The sequence below is a fragment of the Patagioenas fasciata genome, chromosome 7 (genome assembly GCF_037038585.1).
Source record: "Patagioenas fasciata isolate bPatFas1 chromosome 7, bPatFas1.hap1, whole genome shotgun sequence".
Taxonomy (NCBI): Eukaryota; Metazoa; Chordata; class Aves; order Columbiformes; family Columbidae; genus Patagioenas; species Patagioenas fasciata.
This window is the reverse complement of record NC_092526.1, coordinates 37,001,192-37,027,529: the sequence shown is the minus strand read 5'-3', so window position 1 is coordinate 37,027,529 and position 26,338 is coordinate 37,001,192. Positions and strand designations below refer to the sequence as shown.

At 42.4% G+C, this 26,338-nt stretch overlaps 1 protein-coding gene and 1 long non-coding RNA gene across 3 annotated transcripts in view; both read right to left on the bottom strand.

The window, feature by feature from the left end:
- LOC139828462 (uncharacterized) overlaps positions 1-3,717 on the bottom strand; it is a 31,103-nt gene extending 27,386 nt beyond the window's left edge. The window contains exon 1 of the long non-coding RNA XR_011740094.1: positions 3,591-3,717. This is a non-coding gene — a long non-coding RNA (uncharacterized lncRNA). The remainder of the gene's footprint in view (positions 1-3,590) is intronic.
- A 3,788-nt stretch (positions 3,718-7,505) lies between these two features.
- PLEKHM3 (pleckstrin homology domain containing M3) overlaps positions 7,506-26,338 on the bottom strand; it is an 81,729-nt gene continuing 62,896 nt past the window's right edge. For both annotated transcript variants that reach the window (XM_065841114.2, XM_071811434.1), the window contains 2 exons: positions 21,470-21,627; positions 7,506-10,215 (listed from right to left, as the gene is read on the bottom strand). In XM_065841114.2, coding sequence (XP_065697186.1) covers positions 10,038-10,215; positions 21,470-21,627 — 336 coding nt within the window. In that variant the 3' untranslated portion in view covers positions 7,506-10,037. The remainder of the gene's footprint in view (positions 10,216-21,469; positions 21,628-26,338) is intronic.

The following is a 26,338-nucleotide window of genomic DNA, read 5'->3' as shown; positions in this document are numbered from 1 at the left end:
GGGACTGGGGTTGTTTATTGTACTGTGACCCTGCCCAGGACTCAGAGGAAGGGACCAACCCAGTCTCAAACTAAGATGTGGCTGGAGTGAGCCTATGGACTCTGAGAGCTGCCCCAGTGTGAAGTCAGCCCTGCAGTCTGGAGGGTGATGTATCTGATGAATGAGGGACAGATCACATTAGCTTTTAAGTTAAAATCTGGGACAGGAAATGTCATGGGCAGTGCTTCTGAGAAAGAAGTATGGAAGCCTCATCCAGTTGCCTAGGCCCAAAATTAATTCAGACAGTTGAGAGATGTTGGGTAAGATGCTTGAGCATCCAACAGCCCAGATCAGCTCCCCCAGAGAACAGTGAAGACCAGCAGCTTTGGAACGCTCTGGTTCCTAACAGGAAAAGCAAGGCAAGCCAGGCTGGCAGCAACACTCAGGTTTATGAAAAGCTCTGAAACATCCCTTCTTGACAGAGATGCTTCTCTTTTTTGAAGCTGGCTGATTTTTGAGAAGCAAGGTCAGGAAGCAGGTGACTCTCCCATCCCTTGCAGGACAGCTGTCAGACTGCTATGGTGGGGAACACTTGTGCTAAACACTATGATGGAAGAGAATTACCTCCTGCATCTGGAAAGAAGCAGGAAAATAAATACCTTTCAATACAGTGATCTCTAAGCAGGGCACAACTACATAGGAAGCACATCTAGTGGCAGAGCAAGACAAGGTCCCGTGTATCAGCATGGCTTGGAGGAGAAATCTTGCCACAACCCCATGAAGAGCAGAGGAAATGAGCAGGGAGGACAAACTGGAGCTGCAGACCCACGGACAGACAGGCACTGTGCCTGGATCTAAACTCCCTGGTGCTCTGACTGATCAGGACTGGCATTTCAGTTTGGTTCACTACATATAAACACTGAACTCAGCTGCAAAGTCTGGTTCTGGAGCCAACGCGTGGAGGGCAAGCGTACTGTGGATTACCACGGGTGCTGGAGGAGGGCCTTATAGAGTGAAACTTCTCTGCCTCCCCTTTGCCCTAAGTCCTTTGCAGAAGTACTTTATTGTTTTATGACAGTGCAGTAACACTTGACATAAATCTCTAAGCACAGCTAACAATGTCAATACTGTGTAAGTACTTACAGTGGAGACCTATATTTTATTATACTTTTGCTCCCTTTTACCTGTTAACACCCAGGGTTAACTCTGTGCTAGATGAACATGCATTTTGCTGGCAATCTGCCAGTTTCATACACTGCTACAGCTCATGTCTGGAGCAAACTGCAAACTTTCAAACTGCAGCTTTCACTGGAGTCAGCAGAACTTGTATCTGCTTAAAGGATCAATCATGCTGTCTGTTAAATCAGAAACGAGTACTTCCCAGAAGTGCAAAGTCCAAGCCAGAACAGGACATTTTGTGATATGTACACAACAAACAACACCCATCAGTGTCACAAGCAATTGCATGCCAATGTCTGATGACAAAATGGTTCAACGTTCTCAGTTTTTCCAGCCTAACCTTGCTCCAGCAGGAGTCTGTACCCCCTGCTTTCAGAAATCAGTGGGATTACTTGCAGGGCAAGGCACAATTCAGTGGAGAGACACTCATCATGTTTCATAACTTAGTGGCTGCACTATAGGTACCTGCCTGCAGTGCCGGTCACAAATGAGATTAATTTATAACCTTCAGTGCTATGAAAGTACTTTGGACTGAACTGCTCCATGCACATCGATTACATCTATTACTTTCTTACACAGATTCAGTAACCTGCACTTTCTTCTTCTTGAAGAATACTTTACTAACAATTCCTTCTTACCTGTAAATACATCATATTGTACCAACTTTATAAAGACCTGGGAACTTCCAAGTTAATGAAAGTTCATCCCTTAACACAAGCTCTTATCTGACTTCTCATTTTCCAGACAAGCCTCACAACTTCATTTTTAATACCCAAGGTTAATGCCTCAAACTCAAGTATAGAAAATCAAAAGTCACCTACTATAAACAGCAGATTGACTTTTTAGCATGTTTTACAGCCTCAGTGCCAAGTTTTATATTTGTCTATGCTTACAATGGTTGGAATTTATTCCTGCTTGCCTTGGATACTTTGTCTGGTTTTACTTGTGACACCTGATTATCTGAGATGCTTTTCACCACCTTCTCATAGCAGTAATACTCAGGCCTCTAGATGGGACCACTATTTTGGAGAGAATTTAGTTAAACCAGAGCTATTTTAAAAAGACTGTTCAGAGCTTTGTACTCACACCCACAGAATATTTTCGTTTGTCTTCAGCATGCTTTTTCACTGAAAAGGTATGGTAAGCTTCAGAGCTGGAAGGTCCTCCTCCATCCCTAAGGAAAGGAGGAGGGAGCTAACTCCATTTGGGTTAATCTGTTACTGTACTGTAATCAGGATTGTATCACACATGTTATGGAAAAGGTGAAAGAAAAACTGTTTCCTCGAGGCTGGAGCACAGTTCTGCAAAAGGAGCTTGTACCATTTGATTTGTTTTAGACAGTGTCCTCAGGACTTCAGAAACTCGTGGAAACTGTCACTTATTCCCAGAAGAAGAGCTGCATTCCAGTTCTACCACCTTTTAGAAAACCAAAATCAAATACTGTTAAGAGCTATGAAGGGTATCTTTTAAAAAATGTCCTGACCCTTAAGAGCTGGAGCTTGGCGTGATATGAACTATAATACCACTCAAGGGACTTGGCCACAGGGCATGATGAACTCTCCTGGCTCGAACTATGGTAAAGCATTTAACATGCAATGAGAACATGAAAGAACAAAATCCAGCAGACTGGCTCTTGGATCTAAGGGGTTATGAGATTTGCCAGTGATCTAAGATTCCCAAACACGAGCTTATATGGTTATAAAACACTGACTTGTCCCACCAGCATGAGGAGCATCAACCGTGAAGAGAACCAGACAGGTGGATACGCTGTGAGTGCCGCTCTGTCCCTCTTGCTCAGCATCAGAAACAAATGCCATTTTGCTACTGGTTTCCAAGGGACCTGGAGGGCACACTGCAGTTCACAGTCTGACTGGTATTTTCTGTGGCCTGCTGCGTTAAAGATGAGCGGATAAATGAACATAAATGGTTAACAGAACAACCCAAAAAGCATGGCTTTTGGGGGTGTGCACGCAGGAGTTCAGCACAGGGCAGCCAATGTAAGCTTTGATTGGCAAAGCTGGGCTTCATTGCAGGGCACGGCTTTCACATAATGCCAATGTACCACAGGCAGAAAATGCCACCACTTTAGCTCCTGACTGAAGCCAAAAGAAACATTGCTTGAAACTTCAACCCCAAGTTGCCCATGACAGCTACTGGAGTATGTACTTTCGGCAGCTATTTTAGTGATGGTTTATGCACTGTAACACAGCACAACAGGGAGGCTGGAAAGGGATAAGGAGGAGAGAAAAAGCCGTGTGAATACAGCCACAAGAGGACAGGAAAAAAAAACCCAACAGAAGTGTTCCCCCCAGGGCTCTCTAGACCCCACAGTCTCTGTGTTGATGCTTTTATCCACCATCTCTCATAGTGTGAAGTGAGGAGGGGAGGTGGCAGTGAAAGGGGAAGGAGACATCATAACGGAATTTGCTCACCTTGTAAAGTAAATAAGGAAGAAGAGAAGGTCTTGCACATGGTTTTCTCGCGCAGCTTGTGTGGTCTCAGTCAAATATTAACTTGCTGCTTGTAGCCAGTTTCATCACAGGGATGAAGTCCAAAGGTTCCTGCAGGAGAGAGGATTGACATTCCCGGTGGACTTCTGGTCCTTCTGAGGAGGGGCAGGAGGGAGGGGATACATCCTTCTTAAAGACCATGAGAGCACGGGGCTTGGCGTGGATTTCTTTGGGCACCCTCAGGCTGGACGTTTAGGCCCATGAGCTCCACCACAGCTCAGCTCTTCAGTCCTTACAGTCACCAAATCCACAGCTCTAGGGAGGTGCAGAAGCTCCTCATCTGGTGCACTGGAAGAAGCAGCCCAGAGAAGCAGGAATCACGTCTGCTCCTGCCTCTGTCTGGTGAAGAGCCCTCACAACATGGGCAAAAACCTGCCCTCCCACCCCTTCGGTGGTCCCTTCTGTCCAGCTGGGAGATGCCTCCCTTGCTCAGCATTCAAGGCCCTGAGCCTGGTCCCTTAAGGCAGAGGCCAAGATGACAGCCACACCGTGGGGAGCTGCCTCCTTGTGCCTCCAGCAGCTCAGGACAGCTCTCAATAACCTGCGCTGGGACCTGCTGAGGCTCAGCACCACTAAAAGTCCAGGCATTTGTGGCTTTCCAAAAACTTGAAACTCTTCCAAAAACTTAAGACTTTTCAAAAAATGTAAAACTTTCAAAAAACTTAAGAGATTTAACTGGGAATCCAAACCCACAAAGCCTGATGCAGTCATTGACAGTATTTCCAGACACCTCCTGGCTCAGACCCAGTAACAGTATCATAATCTGCTTAGATTTGGAAGACTTTCACCAAGAGATTAGCATTTTTAAGTAAACCAGCACTCTTTCAAAACTTGTCCTATTCCCCAGAAGGCAAATTAAAAAGAACAAATAACTTTTTTTTTTAGTGTTTATTGAGAGTTGCCTTTATACAGGAGGGACTGGTGCTCTGATGCTGTCACAAGTCAACCCAAATAAACCCTGCTCAAGTGTCAACAAGCAATTCAACTCACTGAACTTAAATTATAACATCATTATACATCAATAATAAATTAACTGTTGCTTAGTAGTTGCAGATAATTTTAAAAAATCCTTGTCAAAAGTAAAAAAAAAACACAACCAAACAAACAAAAACCACAAGAACAATGAAACACACATAAGGATGTTGCAAATAAGTTACCAGAGTAGCACACACATGTAAGGGTTTTCTAAAAACTCAGAGTGCACTGCCAGTGATGCTAAAATCCATTGCAATCCGTTTTGCTCGTGAATTCTTACTTTTGCTTAGCTCAAGTATAGAAGGGACTGGTATAAGCTAACCTGATATCACAGGTGTCAATGCCATTTAAAATCAGTCTGAAAACACACTGTAGTTTAAGCAAGATAGACTTTGTAGACAAGTGCATAAGCAAAACTGAAACAAATCCTTTTTCCACCAAAACAACACTGTGTATTCAAGATTTTATATTGGTTTAACGTGTGGATTCGACATGAATAAATAAATGAGCCACTGATGTTTGTGCACATAGACAAGGCCTAATACATTTTGGTCCTAGAGAGCTGATAGCTTCTCAGGCCTGGATTTCTCTGATGCTGCCCACAAGTGGCATTTTTGTCATCTGGATTAATGACCACGCTAAGGAATTCAGATGAAATTGGCATTTCAAGACACCACCCAAGCCAGTGTGTGCGCACCAGGGTTTTCAAGTAAAGGACTTTGAACGTGATCATCTGAGCTGTTCCAGAAGGGGCCAAACTGCACGTGACCTGGTCCTGTGTGATGCCCAGTGCTTGCCAAGATTATAGGTGCGCAGCTCCTGAAGGTCTCGCATAAGCACAACCACATTTCTGGCTGAAGAGAAGCCCAGTTAGTCTCCAAAATACGGGTAACAAAAAACAATGCCATACCCATGCTATCCCTTCTCATATTTCTCTCTCAAAGCATAGGTAATATCAAATTTTATGGTCATCACTCCTGGGAACTGTCATGAGCAAGGGTTTCAAGCTCCAGTGCCAAACATGCTGCATCGTGGCAGAGCATTCCTGACAAAATTCTTCACTCTTGAAAATTTAAGGCACCAAATTGAGCAAAAGTGAGGGGTTTCCATGCAGCTTGGTGTCTTCAGAGCTGGTATATGCAGCCTGCAGAGCTCACTTCAGATGGGCAGAACAAGCAAACTGATTTACTCAGCTGCCCCTGCAAAAGAGCATGTGCAGCCACGGGAGAGTTTCAGTTTAAGCCTACAAGTTAATCGAACAGCAGATTCAATCAGGAAATCCAAAACAGGAAGAGAGATGCTAATACACAGTACTATAAGGCACTCCTACTGGGAAGGGAAAATGGGAAGGCAAATTACAGGGAGAAAGAATGATCAGACTCAACTGCTTCAAAAGCAACACAATGAGCTATGAAGCTCAAAGTCCAGCTGTAGGCTCAGCACTGTGAGCAACGACAGGGACAGTGAGAGATGAGACCGGCTTGCAGCTGAGCAGCAGAAAACAAGAGAGATTATAATGATTATTCGATTACATTTCTTTTATACGGATCAACAGTCAACCGCAATCCAGGCTGTGACCTTGGGAAGCCCAGGAGACTTGGTGGCTTCTATTGCTACAGGGGGAAAAAGCAAAATAAAACTGTGCAGCTTCCCCATTTCATTGTAAACAAACACCCTCTGCTCATTTTTTAAGTCTTTCAGGACATTATCATCAAACCATTATAGCACTCACAGTATCCTGATATTAAAAAAAGCCTGGACAAGAGAGCTCTAGAGGAACCCTGACAATTCACTCCTAACAGGGCCATCAGAGCCTGCGGAGTATTGTGAAAAACTTAAATTCCTCAACAAAAAGTACCTTTTCTCACTTAGGCAGGAAACCCTCACAAGTGCTAATTCCCATCATCCCAGCAATGAGCTCATATGGGTATGTGCCAGCCAGGACATTGTGTCACATCACGAAACCATCATTTTCCATCACCTAAGACAGTCAAAGAAAAGTAATAGAAAGATCCAAATTTCTCTTTTTATAGGTTGATAATATAAAAAACAGCTGCGGTTTGCATCCCCTAGGTAGGTCCTTCTCCTCATTAAAGGAAAGTTAGAGGGTCAGGATAAATAGGAAAAAAGACTTGAATAAGGATCTCTACAGTGTCCTAGATTAAAATAATCTCAGACTAACTAAAGATGGGAAGTTTTTAAGTAGTTGCAGAGGGCCTGGCTATAGTCCATTGCAGTGAAGCGCCCTATTTCTACACTGATTATAAGTTCTGTACAAGCAAAAGCAGTAACTGGATGTACAGATCAATTAATTCCTCCTCTGTCAGCTACAAAAGCACCTTCTCTGTGGAGACAAACAGTATGTTTTATTCTTGATTCACAAGGAAATGCTGCTGTTCAAATTTACTTCATGTGTGGGTAGGATAAGTAGTAGAAGTACCAATACGTACTAATACGTAATTTCACCCATGTGTGTGTGGGGGGTGAGTTGTGCAGTCTGGAAAGGCCCTGGTCCCTACTGCACCGGCACCTTCTGAGGGCAGGATCAAGCCTTTTGTCATGCTTACAAAAGGCAGTGACAGAAGACCTTCTCTTACTGATTCATATGGAGTAACTCTTTTTGGATAGGAGCTAGGCATCCCTGAGAGGAAAGCATCTTCCACATTACAGTCTGCTCCTATAGCTATCGTGAGAAGATATATTACTTTTCCATTTTAGGAACTGGCTTGTTTATGACAACATCGGATTTTAAAGAAATTAATCGGATCTATATTGTACAGTATCCTCACATAAAGCTTTGGGTGCTACCAGCACGCTTTTGCTCTCTGCTGTTAGTAATGGCAGTAGTTCTGGATCTGTGACTAATTCCAGCAGTTTCACTGACATCATACTCTTTATTCCGTAAATCTCAATTAGCAAAGAAACTGTCCTATAATATCCGTACAAACCCAGAATAACTCCAATGCTGTCTATATTGTTATTCCAGAATTCAACTAGCATACCTAGCCACCCACACAACTGGTACTTGGGCAATCAGGACACCTGCCAAAGTAACTCATCATTTGCAATGTCTGAATCTTAATTCCTTGACTCCACAGGGTTTTTGACAGCACACACAAGCAGCTTTCTCTAAACTGAGCTGGACAGCAAACCAGTGCTGTAAGGTGTCTTAAATACTAGAGCATGACGATATGAAAGACACCATCTTTTTTTCTTTAATGCCCCACCATTATGTCTAGAGCTAACTCAAAATAGTATCTGCCAGATTCAGACAGTTACAGAGCTACTGGCTTTGCCACAGGACTAGTCGTAGTGACATATGCTGCAAAATGTGGGAGCGTATTGTTTATTCAGCCAGTACCTGTTTGCATGACTAATTCCACAATCCTTCCCCAGTGTTTGCATTTGTGAACCTGCAGGGAATTCTCCACGTGGGAATGGACTTATAAGGAACATTCCACCTTTAAGGATGATGGCCAAAAGCAACTCCGTCCACATGAGGAACAGTGAGCGGAGGCAGAGACATCCCTGTGTGGGGGAAGTATTAATGTCAGTGACAAAGGTACGTGATTCACTAGCTTTATTAAATATGGGAATCCCTAAGCTACTTTGCCAAGAACATGGAAAAACCCTCACTCCCTTCCAAAGAATCCAGCTGTAAAAAGGACTTCTGGAAAAGAAAGGCACTGGTTGTCTAACATACACAGATATAAACATGCGTCTATATATATAGTAGTTGCACTCAAATTTGAGAAAGCTCAGATTAGGCTACTTTCTTTGACTGGAGGCTGGAAAAGCTAACTACTTATGCTCCAGTACAAGGCAATTTGTTGCAGCTTTCTACCTTTTAATGTAGGCATGACATACCCTGTTCATTTATTTAAAATACTTCAGCAATTAGTGAGGTGCTTCAATGATCACAACTGCTTTCTGCCTTGAATACAACAGCCTGCAGATTATATAAGGAAGCAAAGATCAGTATTCTGCATTTTCACAAACCTATGTGAGAAGAGAGGAAACATACACATGCATGCGACTGGCTTTTTTCTCCTGAAACCATATTTGCTTTCTGTATATAGATGTGTATATATATGCAAAAGTTTTCATATGGATGTCATACATTACTGCAGGGTCTGGAGAAAGAGTTGAGAATGTGGACTGGAGGGAGCAGGATCTCCCGGTGCCCACTGGAGGTGAAGCCACAATGAATCAAACATACGGTCAGTGACAACACACGGCTCCCCAGTTAAATCCATCACGTAGTCCCCTTTCATGAAATATGTAATTCACTGTGTTTAATACTTCCCTGGGTTCCAGGTGTGTGGAGCAGAACCATACCTTGAGGAACTTCACTTTCCACCACTTAAGTGACAACACAAGTAAAAAATCCCTTAGAGCTCACAGAGAACGCAGGACACAAATTGCACATGAGCACAGCAAATTAGTGTTTCACAGTATTGGAGGTATTTTCTGACTAATGTGGGTAAGATGACTTCCCTGACTATCAGTCTAACAGGTTCACGTTAAAGACACATTTAAAGTAAACTTCACAAAATAAAACCAAAACCAATGCGGACACTTAAAAATATTTTGAAACGTTGAGACCAGCAGGAGGTCAGAACCAAACTCATGTTACTGGAGATGAGGATGTGGCCTCACAAACATCAAGAATAACCAGCATAAAACTCAATGGACTTCAGTGACCCAGCCTGAACAAAACCAGTAGCAAGTCCCCTGCTTATCTCTGTACGAAAGAGTTCGCTGAAGTGGTTATAAATGTATAAACATCGCTGAAGGAATTATTCAGCATCTTATGTTTTAAGCACCCTGATTAAGGTTTGATGGGAGAGACTTTTCTTTCCTCAGAGAGTAGTGACATGTAAATGCATTAATCCTTTAAAAAAAGCTCTCTGGAAACATGAGGAAATGGAATGACGTGTCCACATCAGGAGCAGGTGGGTTTAAAACAATTCCTGCCCTATTGGGTTCTGTGAAACACCTCACCAGAAGCTCTGCCAAGGCTAATAAGAAATAAATAATACACATAAATAAGTAGATGATTCATCAATTCTAAATGAACAACATAAAAAATAACATGGCCATGGAAGCAAATATTTTCTGCCTCGAGGAAAAGTCTTCTCCAGAGGTGGAAAAGAAAAAGTTGGGTGCTTAATTAGCTGGACCTAAAGCATTTCAAGTAAACCACATATTGTATGAGAGCCAGCAGCTAGACTTCAATGCAAGATGCAATTTAGGCATTGGTATTTCAAAGCCAACAAGGCTTTACGGCCACTTTGGCAGCTGCTATTCACAGATGAAGAAGGTCAGATATTATTTTGCAAAAAGATTTCTGCCTGGCTAAGCTGAGAAGTTGCTTGAGCTGGCAGCTGGAACTCAAGTGTTCTGATATGACAACTCAAACATGTTGCAAGACTCTTCAAAGTTTTCGTCCATATTCAGTTGCCTCCAGAAGGATTTCTGCTTCTTCTGCAATTCTTTACGCACGCACCTGGGGCATGGTACCGCCTTCACTTTGCACTCAGAGTGGAAGACAGCACCACAGCTTTCACACCTGCAAACACAAATCAGTGTCAAAACTGAATGACAAAATAGGACCAGAGCATGCAATGGACTTCACATGGATTGTGGGCAGCGGACATTCCTTCAAACAGTTCTGGTAGCTCAAAGAGCACTATGTTTCAGAAGAGCGGAGCTGTAAAAGAAACCGGCTTGCCCACACTTCTGCTGGTGGGAAGCCACTCAACACCATCAAAATAAGTTCACTTGCAGACATTTGCAGTTGCTGAGAAACTGTCCCAGCACTTCTGCTTCACAGACAGAATTTTTTAGAAGGATTAATACTTATAGACTCATAGAATCATTTCAGTTGGAAGAGACCCTCAGGATCATCAAGTCCAACTTATCTTCTTATTAACTAGTATTCCTGTCTATCACAGAATAGACATCAATATTGTTTTATGAAAAACTGATTTGCTGCTTTGGTTTGTAAATGAAGAGTAGCAAGATTCATTTTCATTGAGATATATTTCAGCATTTGCAACAGCCAAGATATGACATTTTCCTCATTGAAGTTCCAGTGGTGAGCTGTTCTGGAAAGAGTAATGTACAGTCCACTTCAACAGCAGTACAAGAAGTCATTCTACAAAAATGAAACAGAGGTAGGCGATAATTTCTGCTCTGTATCCTGTGGAAGATTGGACTAGATCAACACAATATAGCTTCTGGCATTCAAAGCTGTGCTATTCTGTTCTCAAACATGATATTATGACTTCAAACAAATCAACTGCTCAAGCAAGATGACTGGATTACTTTTGGGGCACTCTGAGACAATGGAGGTAATGTCACAGCAGATCAAGCCCCAGTTCCCGATGGCTGTGGAGCAACAGAACATCTGGTGATCATGGAGTGGGCTACAACTGAACAGCTGGACATTCTCAGCCTTTCAATGCAAATAACTATCTGTAGGGACGAGTTCAGTCACTACAGCTTTGTAACTAAATGAAAAAAATAGAAGGATGACAGTGGCAGAGGTACAAACTCTTAGATTCCAGCTGGATAATCAAATAATGAAAGCAACAAAACATGAAACTTCAGAGCAATTTTGAAACACAAATGAAGGGCACTGGTCACCCCAGTGATTCTGTGGGAAGTCTTGAAATGCCTCGCACTTTTCCTTTTTCACAGCTACGTTAGTCAAATGACTGTATAAGTATCTAAGTGTCCACTGTTATCTCTTTAGTGGTTTTTCTTGTTTGCTTTGAGCTTTTTTTGTGCGTGTTTTGTTTTGTTTTGTTTTCCCTCTTAGAAACAAGGTTCTTGTCTTCAAGACTGCAAAGAAAAATTGAAAACATGAAGAAACAAACCACAAACACTGGGAAACCATAAGGCAAACTGCAGTATCTGGCATGCAGTCTGGCAATCCTGGGAGAAGTCCATAATCTGGTACAATCTATTAGCTACATTAACTGCATCTGTAACTCACCTGTAACTTTTAAAGAACTGCTCCTCATCTGGCTGCACTTTAAGTTTTGTGCATAAGTCCAACATGGTCTACATTTTAGTAACTGCAAGGCTTTGAGAAGGCCACGTAGAAGTTCAGAGAGGCACATTTCTAGCTAGCATAAACTGATAAAACTCAAATAACAAGTCAGAAAAGGAAGAAGACACTAATGCCACGTATCTACTAACTACTATCCTCTCTTGCAGTAAAACTTGACTGTCACGTTTCTAAGTCCAGCTAGCGAGTCTAAATCTGGTTTTGAATCAAGAAACTGGCTCAGAGATATTAATCATTTCTGAGCTCAGAGCGTGTTATGGCCCTGATCCAGTGAAGAACATAAACACATGCTTAGGACTCATATCCCAGCCATTTCCTTGGGATTACTGATCTGCCTACAATTAGGGATGTGCTTATGTGCGTTGCTGGATTGGGATCTCTACGAACAGATACACTAATGGATGAGGGAGAGACAGAGACGACAGCAGCGTCTATAAAACTTGACATCATTCTGAACTGGCACTAATGGTGATTTTATCAAGCTAATTCTCCCTTGTTAGTCAGCAATTTACAGTGCCCTGGAAGTTGCTAGAGCGTAATGATTGATGAAGAGTGTAATTTTGTGCTCTCACATCGCCACTCCCTACGCTTGTTCAATATTTCTCCACCGTACGCACGGAGGTGACAAAACGTATCAGAAATTGCTGCTGAAATGGATGCAGCAGGATGAGAGAGGAGACAGCACATCTGCTCTCCCCAGTCCAAGGCCATCAGCAGAGAAAGCAAATTAATATGAATTCATGTTTCAGGAATAAGCTCAGTGGAAAAAAAAACCAAACTAACAAACTTTTCTCACAAAGGGTAAGTTGCTCCGTTTAAAGCGACAGAGCTGTACCACCTCAAGCCATCTGCAGCTTTGCTTTTCATCCCATCAAATACAGTCAGTCTTAACTGACTTTGGAAATGTCAACTGATTGACCATCCAGTGGTACCAAAACCTCCACTAAAATGATATTCCTTCTTAGAATACTATAAGTCAATTCCTTCTTATTTAATCCTGACATCTAATTTTATCTCCACATGTGAGTTTCACAGTTTGCTGTTGTTTACGAGCCTCCGTATTCTAAACCACTTTTATTTCTCTGGACAAAAAATTACATTTTGCAGTCTCTAAAAAGCTCGTGTTATCACTTAGTTATCTTTCCCTTAATTCCCTTAATCCTTGTTGTTGCCCCAGGTAAATCGCAATTCAGGTACTATTTCAGAATCCCAACTTTGGATAGAGGCCAAAAAGTCCCTGCATCTTCTGTGAGACTTCTATAAAAAGCTAATGAGTCCATAGCCATTCAGGCCTTCAATGTTTCCTTCTTTAATGAATGATACTGCAATACTGCACATTAACGTCTTGCTATTTTTCAAACATTATTTGAAGAATTGGTGAACGTTGCGTGTTTTTTTCATACCAACTAAGAAGGCATCTGGAATAGCTGCTTCTCTGGTTCGGTCTTTTCTCTCTTTTTTACCTCTTTCCTGACCAACTCAATTTCTGTTGAGACTATAGGGGGTGTTTTATGTTTTCAGGATGTTTTACTTGTTTGAACAGCAGAGTAACAGAAATGCAGAGAATTATTCAATCCTCTAAATAATTTGTACTGCATTGAAAAGTATAAGGGAAAAAGGGCAAAGCTCTCCACAGCCAGACAGACATAATGCGCTTATTATTATTATCATTACTAGTTACAAGGAAAAGCCTTTCTACACTAAAAGCACAAAATCATTCCTCGTATGCTGAAGAAATGACAATGTTAGCTATCTCCCATTAAGTCTGGGCATTTGAAATATATATATCTCAACATATCAATACATCTATATATACAGATATATCAGTCTGCCCAGGGAAATGGTTGAGTCACCATCCCTGGAGGTATTTAAAACACTTGTACATGAGGTTCTTAGGGACATGGTTTAGTGCTAGATTTAGGTCATGGTTGGACTTGATGATCTTAAGGGTCTCTTCCAACCAAAACGATTCTATGATTCTATGAATATTTGACAAATTGTAAATTCTGGTAAATCGATTTCATGCTTCCCACGTCTACTTCACAGGCTTATGGCTCCATCAATTCTAGATTCTGCACAACCAATTGATTATACTTGTATTTCCCCTCCGTACTACACCACGATTTAGGTGCCCATGAGTAAGATCAGGTGCTCAAAGAAGGGGGTGCAACACAAAGAGGCCTCAAAGACCTTGCACCTCAAGCAGGCAAAATAAAACAGGGATGATCAAGTGATGTCATCTGACAGACAGTTGTGTTTGTTTCCTAGGAACGTTACAGGTTGTCAGGCTGACCAGCATCACTGTGATGGGGCGAAGCTGCCGGGACTAGCAAGGTTTGTTAGGGCAGCGTCCGTCCCGCGCACATGGGCTGGACCTGTCTGGCTGCCACACACCAAGCAGGGAATCAAAGCAGCTCAGGGCTGTGCCGATCGTCCCTGGAAGGAACAAGCAGGGGATGATGGATATATTGTCCTACCCACTTCACAAAGGGGAAGGGAAATCAGAGGTGAACTGACTTGCTCAAGGGCAGCCAGGAGTTCCTAGAAGAGCTGCGAAGGTCAAAGAGCTCGCTGCAGCACCATATTCACCCGCCATCCTTTCTCTTGTAATTTTATAAATTAACTTTCATTTTGTGGTTTAAAAACCCACTTCCTCTGTGCCAGACCTTGCACACATTTGCTCAGGTAATCCCTTGAAAGGAACTTCAGTAAGGATTTTATTTAGGGCTGAACCCTTCATTGCCTAGAACTTTTCAGGTTATTTTTCTTTCTTCCCCATGCAGAATAAACTCATGGAAAAATGGTGTTGTTGATTGCGTTTGCTTTAGATGATGCTACACATTCACCAAGCATTGAAAATACTAAGCCCCCTGTAACTTGGCTATTAAAAACCCCCAAAGAGCAAACCGGAGTAGCTGAAGTAAGCCTGGCCTAGGATTCCAGCATGATCAGCATCCCCTGCTAAGCACATGTGCCTGTCTGCAAGTATTTCTGAACTGCTCAGCTGTGAATATCACAGATGTGCCCTTCAAAACTCACCGAGACTTTAGCGAAACACAAAGAGAACGGGCTAGCCTGTGTTCACTTAAAACACAAAAAAAGCCCCAAAGGCAATCAATGCCTGACACACACGTGCAGCAATATTATTCCAGTTGCCTAGGAACCAATGCAAGGAGCCTGCCTAGGGAGGGACGCCCATGCAGTAAATGAATGGAAGAAAGTTGGCACTGATGCGACACTGATTTGTCCCTATAAGGAGCTTGTAAGGATAATGCCTTGTATGACACACTTACTGTCTTTACTAGACACCGGGGGTTTTTCTCAACACCATACGGAAAAACTGCTAATCCTTCAGACTTGCTTTTGAAAAAATTTTGCCTCTGAGAAGGAAAAAAAGCCAAATGAAAAAAGAGCAGAGCCCATCCTACCCAGCCTGTCAAACTGTTACAATGTCTGAAATTCACTCTAAATGACTAATTCAGTGTTCAGGGAGCCAGTGGTGATTCAAAGCATAATCACAGTTTTCCTTTCCATATACCTACTCATCAGATGGGGGTTACCCTTGATATGCCAGCAGAACTCGAAGACACTCCTCCTTCATAACGGCAAGGCTGGGTCCTGGGCTGGCCCCAGAGGGTACAGAAACAGCCGAAATAACTGTAACTGCCAACCATCGGCCCAGCTTGTGTGCTGGCGGTGACTGAGGGTTGGACTGAGGGGGAGGATGAATGGAAAAGCCCCTGCCCTGGCTCGGACACTCAGGGCTTGCCACTGGGTGCTTCCTCGTCCGCGCTGTCTCTTGCCCCTTGTCTTGTCATGCCAGCACCCACTGCCAAAGTCGACTGCATCCAACAGACATGCAAAGTTGTCAGGGACACTAAAGCTGCACAAACAAGGGGAAAAGCGGGCGGTTCACCGGAGGGGACAGAAAACCACCAGTGCTCCACCAGCCTCCCCCTCAGTGTCACCTCCTCTATAGCTAGACCCAGAGAAATCACAGAACAGGCCTTTGTTTTGGGTGCTACAGAACAATTTGTTACAGGCCATGGCTAAACAAGAAGAACAGCTTGATTTAACCACCTGTGACAGTTCCGTACGCAGGCTGAGATACCGCACCGGTCAAGCAGGAGTAAAGGGACCCTGCAGCTCCCAGACCCTTCTTCACAGCGCCCTGTCGCTCCTGATTAAGGAGGGAAGCGTGTCCTCAGCTACCCCCCAGCTGTGACTGCAGGTGTTTATGCTATGCTTATCTACGTATATTCCCATACTTGCATCCAGCAGGAGAACTAAAGACTGACTGTCCAGCTTGGTACCACACTTTGCAAGTTGTCTAAGTTCAGAGATCCCAAGCCGAGTGACGTGGCCTGTACACAGCAGTTCAGAAGAAATCAGTAAAGGGACACTAAAATCAGTATTAAAACGTTTAATCTGAAACTGACCCAATTACACTTCAGTTAGCAGAGATCTGTCACTTTGGAAAGGGGAAAAACCCTACACATGGCAGATCCACTACCTGGAGACACTTGAGATGCTGCAGATTCAGGTGTTTACATCTTCAGATATATATCCCTCTGCCAGCTGCCACACCATGCACTGGGCTTGGCCCCTCTACCTCTCCTATTATTAATGCCCTGTATTCACAAAGCAGTGGTTGAAGACCTGAAAGCAGAGTCATGCAATACTTTAACACACTGCCCCTCGACCGTCATCATTTGACTGCGTGACTCCACAATTTTGCATTTTACTGTAAATCTCAAGTCTTGGAAGCCTGTGATTAAACCAGGATTGTTGCTTTTAATAAAAGACAAAGGCAAAGGGCAGCTGGACTTCACAGCTCTGCCATAGTGCTGAAGACACACCTACCCGGACCCAAGATGGAAAAAGGAGCTTAACATTTAAAACAATAAGGTAAGTATACAACCAACAAGATTCTTAAGGTAATTCTGGAATTTCTGCCTTTACGCTGAATGTTCTACTTAACACCAGTCTGTCATGAGCCAGGTAAAAGCAACCCTAAAGTTAATCAGCTCCAAATACAATACCTGATGAAAAAGCCAGTATGTTTTATCTCTTTCTTTTCATGCATTCTAGATAACGTTACCCTGCACAGACAAAAATCAGAAGATTTGGGCCAGAAGATCTTGACCAGTTTTGACAGATCCAGATGAAATTAAATTATCAAGAGAACTTAGCATCTACTTAGGTGCCTCAGTTTCTTTAAAGAAAGTGCAGAGCAGATCACTTCAGGGTGCTTTGAACCAACTATCAACATGTGATAAGCTAAGCTCTTTCAAAAATTAAGTACTAAACTAGTAGCACAGCTCAGGAGAACTGGGCTTGAGGAAAGGCTGACTAGCGTAAAATAAACTAATCAAAGCAAGAGGGAAAATTATGTACTTTGAGTGATGCTTTCGAGCCGTGACAAGTTATTTTCTGGAAATGCTCTATACTGTGTGTGTCTCTACTATTTTAGTCTCTCCATCTAATATCTATCTTTAATATTCTCCCAACTGCTCAAAGTTGGTTTTGCCCATAATACAGTGAGCTGTAACCTTGGAAAGACTTTGGCATCACATGAAGCCAAGCACAGCCTCAGAGCCTTTAGCAAGACTTCTTGCTATGTGTAAAGTTAAATACATTCATGGCTCTTATCAGGATGGTGGCCAAAGATTATAGAGGCATCCAAGCTGGTTGATATAGTCAAGCCTGTTCTGTGGCATGTCTATTTTAAACTTGGGTCTTCTGGTTTGTATCTTAAAAGGTCTACATGTCTTAAGTGATCTGCAGAACAAATTAACTTCGCAAAGCGAAAGCAGTTCAGTCTTGATAAATGAATATGAACACAAAAGAGCGACCCTCCGTGGTTCACATACATCTATAGTCACCACAAAAAAGGCAAGGAACTGACTAAATAGTTCTTAACCAAGTAGCTTTACCAGCAAAACACAACAAATTGCCTGTGAAAGTAGGCACTAGGATGCCGAAACACAGGCAAGACCAAAACTTCATTAACTGGCTAGCATATAATCATCCTAACCATAACTGTAATTACTTAATTATCTAATTGGATACAAACCCCTTTTTTAATGAAAAATTCTATTCTTGTTCCAATAGTATTTTTCTCAGTATTCCTTAAGATTTAAAACTTGTTAAAATTCTTCCAGGTTATAAAACAAATTTAGCCACATATTATAAAACAAACATGGCCACATATTATAGACAACAGTACCACTATACAGGCACTTCCTTTTAACTTCTTTTTTTTAATTTCACAAGAAAGAAACGAAACCTTTCCACCACGTTAAGGAAGAGCAAGCAATATCAGAACAACTTGAGGGGCACTGCCTGGTTGCAAGCAAATGGGCAAGGATAGCTCTAACAAGCCAATTTATAACCAGGGATATTTAAATGTATTCCACAACACTTGTAAAAATAAAATTAGTGATATAATAGGATACTTTTATATGTTTATTTGCTAAATTTAAGCCCAGGGCAAATTTAGTCCAAGAAATAAAACAGGAGGTAGATGCTCAGGTTGTTTAAGTTGCCAGAGCTCCAGCAAAAGCAGAGCTGTGCAAGTTTACATTAGCTGGCAATTTGTTCCATGAAATGTGTCATTAACTCAGGAGCCTTTAAATACAGGTCTCATGATTTAAAGGCCTTCCAAAAGATGCTGAAATTGTGAAATTTACAAAGAACGCTGATGTTATATAAATATGGGTAAGACAGAAAAGAGGAAAACAGGGGACAGACGAATCAAACTGACTGGAAGAGGCATACAAAAAAATGGGACAATTTTAAAGAAACTGTTTCACTACTGAATCACGACTTTCTCTAAGCTCTGTGCAGAACAGCCACCTCCTAAGACAAGCCACAGAAAGGAAATATCATTAGAAAGCTTATGACTTTGTGAGCCCACCCTTCCGATTCAATGCAGCAAACTGTTGCACTGTATTGTTGAGCAGGATGTAAAGCGCCTGCCAAGCACAGCCCACAGACCTGCTAATTAAGTGAACTGATTGTGTTTGTTTTGGAGCTGTTTGCCAACAAAGGAATGTGTCACGCTGATTAGTGAGAGAGGGTATGTAATATATGTGTATTCAAAGCCTGAGGAGTGCATAACCCAGGTATTTGCTCTGTTTGCTCAAGGACTGACAAAAATGTCTCTCAAGCAAATAACCTGACCAAAGAGAAACTCCAGCCCTCCAAAGGGGCCCTCCTTTCCTCTCAGCTGTATCTATCTAAAGACGACTCATCCTTCATAAATTCCCTGTGAAGATTGCTCCAGAAGCTGCTGAAAATCATTTGGAGAAAAGCAACCTCCCCACCTCAAATCTGACCTAAGACACCCTGAAGATGGAAAGGTACCAGCCAGCTGAGAACCACCTTGGAATTGCAATGGTCTCTCTAACAGCTGTCACTCTCTGAAGAGCAAGAAAGGCCAGGGGGGTGGCCAGAAAAACAAATGCCAGGTCAACACACACACTGCCCTCTCCCTCCTACCCCCAGCAGACTTCACTTTTCAAACATTCAACAGAGAAGTGAAGTTTGCAAAAGCTGTCATGCACTCCCTTTCAAATATTTCTAACCTAACAGTTTGCTGATAGAATTAGTAGCGTGTTCAGAAGTGAATGAGCAACATTCAAAAGCAAGAAGGCAAAACGTGGTCTTTAGCGTTCAGCTGCTCTTCCCTCCTTAACTTGGCAGTTACAGCCAGAGTACTTGGCCGTCTAGCATTGAGTACAAAATGTGAATACTATGGTGTAGACAGCAATTCCAGAAGACCAGGATGGAGAAGGGGAATCACAGTCAATTCTTACTGCAGACTGTGGACTCAGAACAGCACAACTAAATCACAAATCTCAGCTGTTTACTCAGAGCTCTGTATGACAACTAACAAGGAAAGCTGCACGTGTCATCAGAAATTTCAGGTATAATTGCAAGTGTTCATACAAACCTTTCGTGACCTGCCACAGGTCACTATTTCTGGCCACCTTCCTCACCTTACGCCTGCCATCGCAGTGGTCAGCACACCTACCGCAGAAATCTCTATTGTCTCCAAGAGATGGCAACAAATAGAAACCCCCTCTATCTGGTCCTTTTCCTCACTGCTTTGCAGCTGGTGGAGCTGCACAGCACAACACGCGAGCTCCCCTGTTGACATGACTTGTCTCCAGCCTGAAGGTGGAAAAGAGCAAAATATGGAGCTGAAATCACCCGGTTAGTTCCACAGAGGTGCATGTTGCACACAGGAGCGAGAATGGAATGAGAAAACTAACTGGAAAGGGAAAATGCTGGGGATAAAAGCAAGGTTTAGTGATAAGGAGTACAAAAGGAGTAAGCAGAATAACCTCTGACAAAATACGGAAGAGAAATATTAGAGAACCTTTCATGCTGACTGTGTTTTAATTAAAATCATTAGCGAAGACTGCTGTCTTTGGCATGACATCAACCATGACTTCACATTTGTGAAACGTGAACAAAAGTCCTTCCTGGTTTCTAATTCACATAAAAACGGGAGCTAGAGCAGCGCAGCTTCTTTTGGCTTTCATTGAACTGCTGACAAATACTATGATTCCAGAAGGTTTTAAACTCTGTAATTGCAAGGTATGACTGATCTCAGCTGAACAATATACAGGTAACAATGTCTTTGTGACCAAAAAATCCCCCAGACAAATCAAATGCACAGACACTTCACGTAAACTTGTCTTCCCAAACGCTCTTACACGTTCTCATCAATCTTTTGGGAACATCTTCAATCGTCTTTTTATACAGTCTCAATGGACATCTTATGTTTTATGTCACCTCAGTCTCTCTCTTTCTAGCTCAGCCTATTTCACCATGCACCCTAGATATACTCTTTCTTGAAAACCATTCACAGAGCTCAGCTGCACACCTTGTTTAGCTTACATCCACTGCTTTGTCAATGCATTTTTTAGAATGAGAGTCTGGAAGAAGAATGTGCAAACAGTCTTTGAAAGTCGGGTCAGGCTGAAAATCCCCAAAGAGTAGTCCTTGGTTACTTGTAATTTAACATCTTTGTGCATGCAGGGCAATCAGATTCTTAACGAAGCCCTTTTAACAGGCTGGTCCTGATTGTTTCCAAAGGTGACTCTTCTTTTTTTTTCCGCTTCAATGGAACACTTTGGAGAACAAACTAAAATGCCTGTATTTGAAACACCCAGAGAGGTACTTACCTATGGAGGAATGCTGTGCTGTCAGATATACTGTCTTTCTGTTGTGTTGAAAACAAAAACAAACCCCACACCAACTCCTTTATTCAAAATCCAAAACATTTTTGAAAAAGAGCAGTAAACGCTGCTGCGTTGCCACATCTGCTCTGGTTTCCTGCATTTTGCTTCCACGTTTTCCATGGACAATGGACAATCACAGGCCCAGTGACATCAGATAGTAGGAAAGATGTCTGTGATCACTGCAGAGCTTTTTCAGCTTTCCAGGACACTGCAAACTCAGAAGAGCTTTGGATAAATTACACTGTGTGCTGCTACTGGGAACTCTTCCCTTTTTGAACAGCTTTTCTGAGACTTACAGGGCGTTGGGAAGTAGCTCTTCCTTTCTATTTCCAGGGTTGCTGGTGGTGGCCTCCCTGGACCCGTAATCTAGTGTAGCTGCCCAGAAATGTGCATTAGTGAGATCCAGTCCCTAGTGATCTAAATAAGAGCTCGCAAGGCTGATAATCCACAAGGATATGACATGTGAGTCAAATGTGCGACTGACACTACAGTACCTGCTTGTAGAAATGTCCTCAAAGGGGTAAAGGATTTCTCCATTGTTGCAGATCTCACAGATGAAACCTTTTTGACTGCAAAGGCTGCAGCTGTACACGTGAGAGGTGGCAAACTTGATCACCTTCCCCAAGAAAGGCGCCAGCTTTCCTTCAATAACCTGAAATAAGGAGAAGACAACACTGAATGAACCCCCTCAAAATGACCAGAGCTCCCCAAAGAACAATATTTATTAATACAGAAATGCATCTAAGTGCTGGTGGTTAAAACAACAGGAAAGTTACTTCCCCACAATGGCAGCTCCATGGAATCACAAGTGATAATAGCAGCCAATGAACTGGCAATGTTCCAAACACAAAACCAAAGTTATTATCTCTAAGTCTCTATACAGCAATAACATACAGGATTACTAGTCATTTTAAGTACAACAATGCATTCATACACTAAGGCACAAAAAAGTATATGAGAAGAGAGTTTAAAGCTTCTAGATTATAATCTGACAGTTATGGATATTGCCTGACATTTATAATTTTAATTTCTTGTTATTCTTTTATGCACAAATAGGAGTTTTGTCTTTGTTCCTTTTCCTCCTAAGCACAAGATTTTTGCCTTTTTTTTTTTGGTGAGCAGAACCCTGGCTTTTCTCCTTTAGTAAGGTTGTGTTTCCTATTGAAAACCATTAAAATACAATATTCCCCTTATTGCCAAAACGAATAAATCCTTGGATAAACTCTTGAACAGGGACTGTGTTTTTTTCCCTTCAGTGTCCAGCTCTCAAATCAAGTCCCTCACTGCCAGACAATCCTGCCAGACCTTTAGAAGTGATTAGCACTCTATGCGCTGGTGTGAAAAAACAGCTTTGCAGTCTAGATTAAGCTGCTAGCCACAACACTCATCTGAATTTGTGACTTGGTGACAATGCCTCAATAAGGGGTGCTATTCAGGCAAAATACTTTCCATTCAGATCAAACTTCCAGAGACTTTAAGGAATTCTGCTGGTGTAGGGAATAATGAAGATGGAATAAGGTGCTAAGTGTATATTCTTCTCTCCCGGACTTCCTGTGGTCTGAATGGCACTCTGCCAGATTAGGGATAGAACCGTGTCACAGGATTTGATAGTGACCTCCTCTGAAAATGAAAAAGAACGCAATAATTGCTGATTGAAGGCTCACACAGGGGTCTGCCCTGAAACCAAGGAGCGAGGAGATTTACACTTAAGTGTGTGCCACATTCAGCTAAGGCACCCCTTCCCTCAATACGGTAACACACCGCTTGTGATTTGGGTTTAATGTAAATGAATCTAGAGAAAGCAAAAGTCAAAGCAGAGAACAGTAGATATTTTGGAAGCACTCCTCCCCTATGTAAAGTAGAAAGGAAATAAATTTGTGTTCCAGGGCAACTTCTTGCCTGCGAGCTGAGATGGCCCCTATTAAAGAGTAAAGGTGGAAAAGGAGGAGCGGAGGTAGCGCTGATGCTGGCGGCATTGAACAGCACGGGCTGAAATGCGCCCCCTCTTCGCTTTCAGCTCCAGCCTGCTAACAACATCTGCAACAACAGGAAGAGGCAATGTTATTGCCAGCACTGCAGATAGGACATCTGCTCATGTTAGAGGAAAAATGACGTTCCTATTGCATCCTGGTATAGGAAGATCCCCTTCAACCCAAATATAAACACTGCAGAGAAGCTGCTGCATGCAACACAAAAATGAAGCCACAGTTCAAGGCAGTGACATTACTAACGTTCTAATAGATGTTAGCTTAGCTCCCCTAGGCTGGGGTTTGGTTTTTGTTTTAAAGGAAGAAATTCTTTGCTTGCAGACTCCAGAGTTACAGAACATCTGAAAGCCAAAGCTGATAGTATTCAATAAACAGGAGAAAAAGAAAACAGTGAAGCCACTATCATCATCCAAAAAGCCATTTAAAGCCATTTAGCACTAATAGATTGAAATATGCATACAAAGATAGTAAACAAACCACAACACATACGTATTTTCCAAAGCATTTTCATGTTACAGCAACCACCTCTGACAGGCCACAAGAGCTCAGCTTCAGATGCCAGGCTGAAAACAGAGCTGCAAACTCTTAAGTCTGTGCTAATGTCACTATCAGCAAGGACTTACAAGTTAAACCTCCGATTTAAAATCACAGTTTATAGAATGTAAAAAACAAAACCAACATAATCTATTACCTTCCTAAGCACCAGGTGTGAATTTAAGTCTGTAGGAGGCACAAAAGGTTTCCTACGCTGTAGTGCTCACGACCTAAGCAAGAGAGATTGAGTGGGCAGCTGTCCCCGAGGAGCTGGTGTTATTTGTGCCTGTTTATTAATTTGGTCACATTAGTAGTGGGTTGGCTTGTTACTCCAGCCACTGCAGCCATACAATGAAGACGACATCTTCAAAGAGTCATGCATGCCAATTTTGCAACGTGAATTACAGGCCATTTCACCATATTACAGGAGGAAGACAAAATGCACCATCAAATTGGTGTTATCACTATTTTTAGCATCTGTAAATTTTGTTTCATTTTGCTTCATCAGAGACCTCGGGGCTGTGCACAGGATATGGCTTTTCCTTGCAGTCTCCTCTCGTTCATGTTTGTAACTATTATAATAAGAATAAAATCATCATCTCCATTTACCCTGGCAAACAAAAAGGAAGATTTCTACTTGCTGTAGAGCTCAAGACGCCGTCTTGGCAGAGCCAGCAACATCCATGTCATTCTTTACAGCTGTTGCTGTTACTAAAGCCTTTCAGTGACGGAGACTCCGCAGCCTGCACACAGTCCAATGTCTGTTCTCGCTGTCGGGGTCACTCCTAAGCTTTGACTCGAACCTTTCCTAAGGTCAGCTCAGTTTACAAACTAAGTTTACAAAACAGAAAAACAGTGAAATCACGCACTATGAGCTGCAGAACAGTCCAACACATTTCATAAGCAACGTGGAAATTCAGCATGAAACCGGCTAAGTTAAGACTATGCCAAAGGAATGGAACCAAAATTTCACCACTGACTTATCCCTGTAACGTAATACAGCCTCAACATGTACCTGTAAAGGCTTAAAGATACATTCCTGCCTCTTGAAAAAAAAAAAACAAAAACAAAAAATAAAAAACAAAACCAACAACGAAACAGAGCATCAAGCTTCTTCCTACAGCACACATGAAGAGCAAGGTCTGTTTTCTAATTAAAATTCTTTGTAGTGCAAGACATTGTTTCATTGTCCAAAACTGAGGGTGAAAGGTGACTGGCAATGGCAACCTGGTGAATCAATTGATGGAGGGTGCAATGCAGCTTTCTCTTCCTAAACGGGTCAAGGAACCCATCCCAAAAGGATTCCAGACGTGGGGCTGTGCTCCTACAGTTATCTGCCCACTGCTGTACCTGCAATATACTGGGTTACGCTGCTTGGTGACAACACCAGGAAAATGCTTGTATTCAGAGATTCAAAGCAAGTTGTGTCTCTGAATAGCCCCAGCATCGCTGTTCACCCCTGTGGACTTGCAAAAACACTTCTCTAAGCTATCACAGGACAGAAAGCTGTGGCTTTGCCTACTGCAGCTCCTAGCTGTGTGTCTCACATTAGTATAAAAATGCATACCCACATGTACACACGTAAAAGACGGGCCCTGCCCTCAAAGTACTTATGATTTAAACCAACAAAACAAATGCTGTTTTTCACACTAACAGCAGAGGAGCCTGGAGAGCAGCAGCCCCGGAAAGCTGGGGTGACACTGGCAAGCAAGAGGAGAAGGCAGAGACTATCTCCAGCAGTGGAACGGTATCCAAACACATGCCAAAGGGGTGTTGGTACAATTATTTTAGGTGATTGCTAGAACAAAGGCTTTTCATACAAATCAAAGTCATGAATAAAGGTAATTAAAACGTTCTTCTCTGTATATCTTCGTGCTACTGTTCGGCTGGGTAGCAATATAAATCCTAAGAAACCATTATACTCTGTATGAGTGAGGTGGGGGGCAAATTTGAGGGCTGCAGACAAGCTAATGTTGCAACGGCTTTGAGAGCCTTGGGCAGCGGGAAGACACAACACACGTGCACTGGGTTACGTTGTTCCTGATTCAGCAGGAAGACAGAGAAGATGAAAGGCAGCGGGGCCTACAATAGGAGTTGAAATCCCTTTGGATACATCACATTAATATGATCATGAGGGCAATGCGTGATCAGTCAAAGTTTAACTGCTTGTCAGGAGGGCTGCTGGTCAGTAGGTTTCCTGATCCTTCTATCCAAAGACTGGAAGTTACTCACAGTTTTCCTGCTCTATCAAGGCAGCGTTTTTAGAAACAAGTGGTCAGCCAGCTGTCTCCAGAAAATAAGAACTGGAAAGGCCATAGACCTGGTAGAAGTTCACCTCCCCAGCCCTTGCTCCTAACCCTCCTCCTCCATGCAGCACAGTACAGGAGGTGCAAAACCCCAGCCCATTACACACAGCAGAGAGAAGTCAAGTCACTTTGTCTTCCCTTTTCAGTCAACAAAGTCTCCCTGTATGAGAACACACTTACCAGCATGAAGGAGGGTTGCACAACTAGTCCCACAGGAGAGCAATGTAGTGAGCACAGTGTTGCAATGTATGTTTTCATACTAAAAGCCAAAGTAGAAAAGTGGCCAAGGTAACACAGGCAGAAATTCTCACCTCTGTTGAGAGTTCCAACCCAAAGACATGGTAACCTAAACTCACAGCTTGTAATAAAATTGTTTGCGAAACAGAACAAGTAAAAAAAAATGCATGAAAAATACCTAATACACTATTCAAGTTTGTTCCAGTCCTTGCGTAGTTGTTCAAATTAGAAAAGACATAATAAAAGTCTCTGATTGGGTGTCACTAAAAACCAATCAAATATTGATACAACAATGTGA